Source organism: Notamacropus eugenii, chromosome 3, assembly GCF_028372415.1.
Source record: "Notamacropus eugenii isolate mMacEug1 chromosome 3, mMacEug1.pri_v2, whole genome shotgun sequence".
NCBI classification, from domain to species: Eukaryota; Metazoa; Chordata; class Mammalia; order Diprotodontia; family Macropodidae; genus Notamacropus; species Notamacropus eugenii.
The window spans coordinates 381,899,035-381,908,681 of record NC_092874.1 but is presented as its reverse complement, the minus strand read 5'-3'; the positions used below and the strand labels follow the sequence as shown (position 1 = coordinate 381,908,681).

The 9,647-nt window shown below is 39.5% G+C and overlaps 1 protein-coding gene across 2 annotated transcripts in view; it reads left to right on the top strand.

Moving 5' to 3' along the window:
* Window positions 1–857: 857 nt before the first annotated feature.
* The window catches only part of AP5Z1 (adaptor related protein complex 5 subunit zeta 1), a 31,701-nt gene continuing 22,911 nt past the window's right edge, over window positions 858–9,647 (top strand). For both annotated transcript variants that reach the window (XM_072597673.1, XM_072597672.1), the window contains exons 1-3: window positions 858–995; window positions 7,133–7,270; window positions 7,807–7,993. In XM_072597673.1, the coding sequence (XP_072453774.1) occupies window positions 955–995; window positions 7,133–7,270; window positions 7,807–7,993 (366 nt within the window). In that variant the 5' untranslated portion in view covers window positions 858–954. The remainder of the gene's footprint in view (window positions 996–7,132; window positions 7,271–7,806; window positions 7,994–9,647) is intronic.

Genomic DNA, 9,647 nt, shown 5'->3' with positions numbered 1-9,647 from the left:
GGGCGTCGTTCAGCAGGCCGGGGGAGGTCGGGGACCTCTGCGCGGGCCGTCCGTCGGGGGCTGCACCAGAATTGCGGCTTCTCCCCCCTCTCCCCCATTACAAATGATACATTTGCAGAATAAATCGGAGGTCATCACAAGGGAAGAAGGCCGAAGGTGGAGACGAGCCGAGATCTGAAGGGAGCGGCATGGCCGGGGCACAGCCAGCGCAGCGGGCGGAGGGGGTCACGCGTGGTCCCTGCGAGCCCTCAGACCCGTTCTCGCGAAGCTTTATTTAATTAATTAGGCGGCGGCCAGGAGGACGCTGGGACCCCCGCTAAGAATTGTACCAGCCCGGGGCGGGGCTAGGAGGGCGTGCACCGGGTCGGGGCGGGGCCGGAGTGGAGGGAGCGCGTAAGTGCGAAGACGTTACAGAGGTCAAGCGAGGCCCCGGCCAGGCAGTCGGGGGGGCACAGAAGGGGCTCCAAGGGCCCCGAGGCCTGCTGGCGCTTCCCGCCCTTCCCGCAGGGCACCGGGAAGGAGGGTGGGGCCGAGGCGGGCCTGGGGGGGCGGGGCGAAGCTTTTCCTACAAGGCTGCCGGGTGCATGAGACTTTTAAGCGTCCCGGTCGCCATGGACGACAGTGCATTTTCTCCCAAGGGCTCGGGCCAGGTAGCCGGACTGGTGAAGCGGCGAAGGGCAGGACACCGAGGTCCCCGAGGTCCCCAAGGTCTCCCCGCAAGCAGCCTCTCGGCTCCCGTGCTTCCTAGGAGTACAGTCGGTCCCCCTGAGCTTACGCAGGCGCGTCACGTGACAACCGGACCCCGCCTTTCGGACTGAGGCTCCTCCTTCCTTCCCCCTTATGCGCGAATGGGCTTCACGAGATTGTCTTCTTCCGGCGGAAGCGATTCGTGGGATGTAGGCTGTTCCGCTTGGTGTCCGGGCGGGACCGTGGACCCCAGCCGCTGGCTGCGAGATGTTCGCGGCTGGAACTGAGAGTTTACTCCTCCAAGCCAGGTGCGGGGAGGGGGGGGCGGCCCTTGGGGGGCGGGAGCCTTGGCCCCCGGGTGCGCGCCTGGGGCGAGGCTTCCTGCCTCGGACCGTCGCTCCCGAGGCCCGCTGGGCGTCGTGTAGGGCCGCAAGGGGCCGTCGCTTGACCGCTGCGCCCGCGTCGGAAAGGGGGGTGTAGACAGCGCCCCAAATCCCTCCGGTTGTGAGGCTGCCCTTTCACACGAAGGAACGATCCCTGACCGCCGGAAGCTTGCCGTGTTCACTCGGCCTAGGGTCCGTCGCGGTCTAGACCTCGCGGCCTTCCTGCGTGGAGGAAGAGGTTGCGGGCCTTGCCGTGAGGCCGAGCCCGGAGCCTCCTCCGTCCTCCTGCGTCCGCAGCTCCAGTTAGAAACGCAGACTCGGGGCGCGTAAAACCCTGAAGTCGTAGTTCTGTTTCCGTTTTACTGAAGCATGTAAAGAAGGCCTCCGAAGGCATTGGAAATTAGTGTGTCAAAGTGTTGTGTCAAGTAAAGTGTTCTTTCTCGCGCTTAGGACCACGTGACCTAGAAACCTAGCCTGCCCCGGTGCAGATGTGTGACTGAGGAGTAACGGGGGTCAGGTTCACTGACTTTTTCGTGGTCACACACCTGGTGTCTGTTAGATAGAGGTAGACCTTGAACGCAGCTCTCACCGATCTCAAGGGCAGTTCTTCGTTGTACTTACGTAGTCCTTTAAGGCTTGCGTTTTACAAAATCATCTCATGTTATTCTCACAAGAGCCCTGAAAAGGCAGATTCTTTTGATTGTTATAAATCCCGTTTTAGAAAAAACTCAGGCTGAGGGAAGGGAAGTGACTGGCTTAGGATCACGTTGGAGCGCCCAGCCCAGATGTGAACTCAAGCCTGCCTGACTCCAAGCTGAGCCATCTGTCCACTTAGTTACCTTTGTTTTTGGTCCACGGGAAAGAGTCATTAAAGAAACCAAAATGAATACATGTGTATTTTCAAAATAAGAACAGATAATGTTTTGCTTGTTAGCCTGTTGAGTAAATAACCTTGTGTACTTTGAAAAGGTATGTGGTCACTTCAAATGATTAATCATGGGACCCCAAAATATCTGTAGTTTCCCTTACAGTTTTTTGATGTATTCGTTAATCTTCCAGTGTTTCTTAATGTGAGATTCAGTGAACTTATTTTTTCAAAAAATATTTTGACAGCTGTATTTCAATATAATTGGCCTCCTTTGTAATCCCTTGTGTTTTATACATTTAAAGAGCTTTATTCTGAGAGTCCGTGGACTTCACCAGACTGCCTAGTGACAAGAAAATAGTTAACCCGGGACCTAAGTCATCCTAAAGTTTGAAATAAGGACAAATATTTCCAGCAGTACCTTACTGGCTGTGCTGTGTAATATTTGTTAAAAATACCCTCTAAAGCTGAGCTTTCATGATCTTATAAGTTTCAGTAATATCCTCTCAGCCTTCATCTTTCAGTGCTGAATAGTCTTTTTCTTCATATCAATAGCTTTTTTATTCTGATGATGATAACGATGATGTTGATAATTTGGATCAGATTCTCCATCATACCTTTTAACCAGAATCGCAGTGTTTCAGGTGTGTAGTTCCAGGGGTAAAGTGGGGGAGAGAGGGCGATAAGGAAAAGGAAGGGGATATAATGATGTTTTTTGTCTTATGTTCATCCCTCTTAAGCTTTATTTTAACTTTATTTGTATATTGAACAATAGATAGCAGTTTACTCCTAAATCTTTTGTGGACATTAACTGAGGCTTTATGTCACTAGTAGAGTTCGTATTCTTTTTGCCTAAATATAGTACCTTACGCTTACTGTTAGGTGAATTTACACTTGTTTACACTGTGGCTCAAGTTGTAAGCTTCCCACTTTCCTGGCCTCAAGAAGTTTCCCTTCAGTTTTTGCCCTATGGTTCTAGCATTGCAACAACTTCCTTTTATCTGTGCATCAGATTTCATGTTGTACTTCTTATCAATAAATAAAATTCATCCCAACACTGGTTTATCAAGAACCTGACTATTCAGATGTCTTTATCCAGAGAAATGCCCCAACATTTTTTTTCCTGAGTCCGATACATGAATGAATGAATGGTTGAAAAAAAAAATTTATTTAAAAATTTTTTATTGATCTTTTTTTAACATGACCAAAATTTTCCTCTTCCTCTCCCATAGTCATCACATACAACAAATAATATTTTTAAAGAAACAAAAAAAGATCAGCAAAATTTAAAAGTATATTTAAAAAGTCTGAAAATAGATGTAGCGTATCACAACTATGTCTGCAAAGGAGTTAAGGTGGGGATGTCTTCTCATATCTCGTCTTTGAAGCCATACTAATTCTTTGTAATTTTGCAACATTCATTCTTGATTGTTTTGTGGGCATCCCTTCCATTTACATAGTTATCATTTTGAATATTTTTTCTTGGCTCTGCTTACTTATTTGGCATCACATCTTATAAATCTATGCTTTTCTGTATTCATCATGTTTATAGTTTTTTACAATACTCCATTACGTTCATATATAGTAATTTGTTTAGCCATTTCTCAATTGATGGTCATTGATTTTTTTTTTCCATTTATTTTTTGCTATAACAAAAATTACTGCTATGAATGTTTTAGTGTATATAGGACCCTTTTTCTTATTGTGACCTCCTTTGGGATATATATATCTGGCAGTGGACTCATCCACGAGGTTTGAACAACTATCTTCTTCAACCATGAGATCTAGACACCCAGAGTTTGACGAGTGGGGAAGAGCCTCTGCTACTGGCTCTCCCATCCTGTGGAGTCTGGGCAGTCTGGAGGGATAAATATGACAAAACAGTATTGCTGGTGTGAAATCTTGCAAGAAAATTGAAAATCCAGATACATTTCATTCAGGGATTTACTCATATCCACAGCTTATTTCCTCCATCTAAGAATTGAAATAGATAGTGGCAGAGATGATCCAGCACTTGCCATTTGTTTGGTGGAGTTGTGGTGAAAAGAGCCCTGGATTCGGAGTCAGAAGACTTGGAACATAATCAACTCTTTTAAGACATACTGGTTGCTTAGTCTTGGACAAATCATTGTTAAAATAAGATTGAAATAAATGATCTCTAAGGTTTCATCCATCACAAAACCTATGATTTTTTAATTCACTCAAGTAATGCAAAAATGTTGACCTGACTAACTATATCAATTTTCTAATAAAACACAAATACATTTACAATGAAATCATTGTTGAACATGTGGTATGATCAAATAAGTACGTAATTGATTAACTTGAAATATTTTTTCTACATGGCCCATTTATCAAACTTCATATTATGTATTTTGGCAGGAGAACCACAATATTTATTAAGGACTACCTGCAGTTAATTCCACATTAATTCAGACCACACTAATTTAAAAGTTTATGTTAATTCAGATAATTCTTGGACAGTTTGCCACTTTCTCATGTTATTCCAGGCCCACTCTATCTTTTGTTGATGTAATGAATGATTCCTGCCAGTGACACACATTGCAACCAAATCATTCATGACTGTCTTGTAGAACTCTTGTCTCTAATCCATTAATCTGCCACAGGGCGTCTGTAACAAAGCTACAGTGAGGCATATTTGCTTCCAATCTGCATTTTCAATGCCAGGAATAGTTCTGGCCTCTGCTTACCTGGTTTGTCAGATAGGTGGTTAGAGTGCGGGGAGACCAGACCCCATTGGGAAATTCTCACAAGTTACCCTTACTGAATACTTGGTGGTCTGTCCCATTATTTTTAATTCTACAAACTTCCATCACTAAACCTAATTTCTGCCAGACTGCTTTTCAGTTTTCCCAGCAGTTTTTATCAAATATGCAATTTTTCCCTAGGGAGCTTACATTGTTTCTGACTCTCCTTTGTCTAGTCAGTTCCATTGATGTGTTTTATAACCAATACTAGATGGTTTTGATAACTGCTGCTTTATCATGTAGTTTGAGGTCTGGAAGTGCTGTTCTCTCTTTCATCATTTCCCTTGTGATATTCTAGATCTTTGGTTTTTTTCAAGTGCATTTTGTTATTATTTTATCAAGCTCTATAAAGTTTCTTCTTGGTTATTTGATTGGTATAGCATTAAAAGTATAAATTAATTTTGGTAATATGGTCATTTTTATTATATTGGCATGACCTGAGTATCCTTCCAGATATTTTGGTTGTTCTTCTTTAAGGAATGCTTTGTAATTGAATCTCTATAAGTCTTTTGCATGCTTTGGAAGATTGATTCCGAGATATTTTATGCATTTTGTATTTATTTGGAATGGAATTTTCCTTTCTATTATTTTGTCTTGTGTTTTGTCACATACACATATATTCATGCATATGTATCTATGTATGTGTGTTTATGTATGTGTACATGAGGATATGTACATGTAGCCTGCAGCTTTGCTGAAGCTTGTCTGTATTAGTGTCTTTGCTGATTTCTTGGGGTTAGTTTTATCTGCTCTGTACCTGTCTTTATTCCTTTTTCTTGTCTTATTGCTATTGTAATACTCCCAGTACTGTATCAAATGATAATGAGGAGAGTGAGTATCCTTGCTTCACTCCTGTATTTACTGGAAGAGGTTCATCCCTATTGCATATGATGTTTGCTTTGATTTTGAATAGATTGTTTTTTATAATATTTTTTAAAAGGTCTCTCTGCTTTTAGGCTTTTTGGCATAAAAGAGTGTTGAACTTCGTCAGAAGCTTTTTCTGCATCTATTGAAATGATCATGTGGCTTGGGATATTTTGGGTTATGATTAGTTATGTTAATTGTTTTCCTAGTGTTGAACCACCCTTGCATCCTTGGTATAAATCCCACTTGATCATAATGAATGATTTTTTAGATACTAAGCATTGTAATCTCTTTAGGATTTTATCTAAAATTTGAGTCAATATTCTTTGGTAATATTAGCCTATAGTTTTCTTTCCATGTTTTATCTTTTCCTAAGTTTCAATATTTGGACTTAAATTTAGATATTAGGACTATATTTGTCTCATAAAAGGATTCTGGTAGCATTCATTCTTAATTTTTGAGAATAATTTGTGAAGCATGGGTACTAACTGTTCTTTAAAAGTTTGATAGAATTTTCTTGTAAATTGGTCATGTCTGGGGAATCTTTTTCTTTGGTAGTTTTTTTAATCTACCTGTATATTTTGTATATGTATATATATTTTATGTGTCTGTTTCCTGCTCTGAAATTGGGTTATTTGAGATCTCTCACCAGTCTTTTGATGGTTTATGTATTTAATATTTTTGAAGACATTCCTCTAATTCTTTTGTGTTCTTAGTTTTGTTAGCATAAGCTCCTCCCCAGCCCTCAGTTTTTTTAAATTACAGATTTGCTATTTGTATTAACTTAGGAATATAATGTTGTTTCTCTGAGCCTTAATTTCCTCACCTCTAAAATGGGTGAGAGGAAGGAAACTCTAAGGGAGCTGACTATATAAATATGAAATGTCCCTTCCAGCTGCAAATCCTGTACTAACACACTATGGCAAATTAGAAATTCCTTGTTTTTATCTCTATTTTTGAAGCTTCTTTTTCTAGCTCATCAGCATCATTCTACTTTTAAGTAAAATAATGTTACGCAAACTCAATTCACATTGATCTAACCTTAAATTTAATGAGTGAATACAGAAACTGAAGAGAAATTTAAAGGATCTTTGCATCCTTGGAAAGAGTCTTCTGCACTCGAGGAAAGGGTGCCCAATCTTAGAATTTGTTTTAAGTATCACCCTAAAATGTGTGGAGGAAGAAGTTTTTCATTTTTAAAAATTCATTATCATGCCTGAATTGCCATAAACTTATAAATTATTGTGGTCTGAATTAATGAGGAGTTAACTGTAGGCAACCTTTAATAAATGTTAAATAGTGGTTCTTCTTCCAAAATACCTAGTATAAAGTTTGATAAATGAGCCATGCAGAAAGGTGGTTTAAGTCAGTCAATTAAGTGTATATTTGATTGCCTACTGTTTAGTGTTCAGTAACAGTTTCAATGTTTTATCATGAATGATTTCATTGTAAATATATTTGACTTTGTGTTTTATTAGAAAGCTGATGTAATATAGCTGTTCAGGTCAACAGTTTTGTATTACTTGATTGAATTCTTAACATATTACCATCTTCTTTCTTTTCAGGGAGATTCAGGATGAAGAACTAAAGAAATTCTGTTCACGTATAACAGGACTGCTTCAAAAGGAAGACTTAGGAAATGAGACCATTGCCTCTTTGCAAAGACTTTTCCTCATTGTCTCAGCCACAAAATATTCTAGGAAGTGAGTAAAAATAGCCAGTATTCTTCCTGCCTCACTAAGTAATGTATAAAGCATTTATCGATCTCACTAGTGTCAATTTTCAGAAATCGTACCACTCTGAAATCATTCTGGAGCAACACTGAACAAATCATTTCTTCTAGTCTTTGAAGGTGGACTGTTATATCTCCCTTTGTCTTCTCTTTTCCATTCGAAATTCCACCTCCCCCCCCCCCCCAATTATTTCAGATATTCCTTTCGTGACATGCTTTCCAGAACCTTTGTCATCATGCCCCATTTCACAGTTGAGGAATATTTGGGTTCAAGGCAATAAGTTAGGCCTTTTTGTCTTTGGTGATTTATTTCTTCTCCCCCAAAGGGGCTTATTTTTTTTCCCAAACTAATGCATTATAATGAGTGATCAAGAATCCTGAGTATGTGAAAGTCATATAAAAGTCCAAGGGATGGATCATCACTAGTCTTAGTTTGTGGCGTAGGTTAGTATCTGAAATACAGAGTACGAGCATTAGTTTCAATTTGACATGGTTATGTTTTTACAGACTTGAAAAGAAATTTGTGGAGCTTTTGCTGTCAGCATTGTATTTTCCAAAATCCCCTGAACAGGTTCAGGTTCTCTGTGCTGCCATTGTGAGAGAAATATCACCTTCTGAGAACTTGACATTGTTTTATGACCACATCCAAAATACAAAGCTGTTAAGCTTGGTGTCATCAGTCCTTCTGGCTCAGGTAACTTGAACTTTTCTTTTTGTGGCTTGTCCCTCTGCTTAGTCATGTTTTGTTCCAATTTATTTAGAGCACACAATGGGAAGTTCGATTCCCTTCCTGCCTGTGCTGTTAGTCATGAAATCTCTTACCCCTCCCACTCCTAGGAAATCAGTATTTCTATTTGCTGGAAAGTGACATTATTTGTGTAGCTTTTAGAGGATCCATGAAGGAAGGAATGAAGCATACAGAAACATTTAATAAACAAATAAATAGTAAATACAAATGTGTTTTATACACACACACACACACACACACACACACACACACACGAAAGCATATATAAGCATATATAAATATACAAATCGTGGTGTCCTAACTATGATACTATAAATCTTAGAACTAGACAATCCCTGTCAATTAGCAAGGCTAATTCTGTAGATAATTGTTTAATGTGAGCAGTAATCAGTAGTGGGAAATTTTTTATTTAAAAGGTGATCTTTATATTATGACTCATACAAGAAGGACAATAACATGTTTTTGGTGAGTCCATTTAAAAACAGTTTTTGTGTGTAATGAGTATATATTGAAATTTAGATATTTAAATATTTAGATATATCACTGTAACTTAAAGTGAATTCTTCAGTGATTCCATGCACAGGTAACCTAAGGTAACCTAAGTTATTTAATTTAGTTGTGATAGTATGATCTTATATCCTACACTTTCTTAATACTTCTAAGGAAATTTTTAAACTTTCATTTTATGAAGTAACTTAAAAGTATTTTGAAAGATTGATCTCTCTCAGCCTTTCCCTCTGACACCTTTTCTTATAGATCAACTATTAAGTTCAGTGAGCTATACAGATGACTCTGCCTTCTGGAATAGTGATCTAATCCCTCTACTGCCCATTGCTACTTACACTGCATAGAAAGAGCTAGAAATGTGTGTGGTTTTAAGGGAAAAAATAGATCATTTTTTTGTGTATCCTTTAGGCTCTCAGGGACTTTTGGATGTTGTTCGAGCACCTACTTAGAAGCAGAAAACTAATTTTACAGCAGGTGGCGCTAGAGATTAGTACTGGCTAAGAAAGATTGACTTTGCCTCTCATCAGGGAAACTGGAACTGTAGCTCCCCAGTGTGAAAGAGATTTAAGACTCCATTTGGGACTTACTTTCCATAATAAATTCTCTTTTGAGCTATGTGGACTAGTCAGTCTTCTTCTGTACATGCTTCTACTTAAGCAAGATCTAAGTCACTTGGCAGACTGGCCCTGAAGAGTCTTGAGAAGAGTATATAGTTAGAATATGTATACAAATGTGTGTATCCTACAGCATACAAGAGAGTACCTCACTGCTACTCTTTGTTTTGTTTTTTCATGTTTTAAAGTCATTTTATCTGGGTTTAGTGTACTCCAGTAATTAAAATAAACAACCCCTCAAAACTAAGACACTGATTATCTTTGTTTCTTAACTTGGCAGTATCTTGGTAGAGCTTTGCACTTAGTCTCTGTTAATTTAGATTTATTGTGCTTTCATCTAGGTGGTACTTTTATAATTCATCAAGTTTTAGCCAGGCAAAAAGGCAGTCAGTTTATCTTCATTCAGTATTAGTATTTTTTTCCTAAAAACTTTATCCAGCCTATTTAGAACTTTTTATATTCGATATTTAAAGAAATAA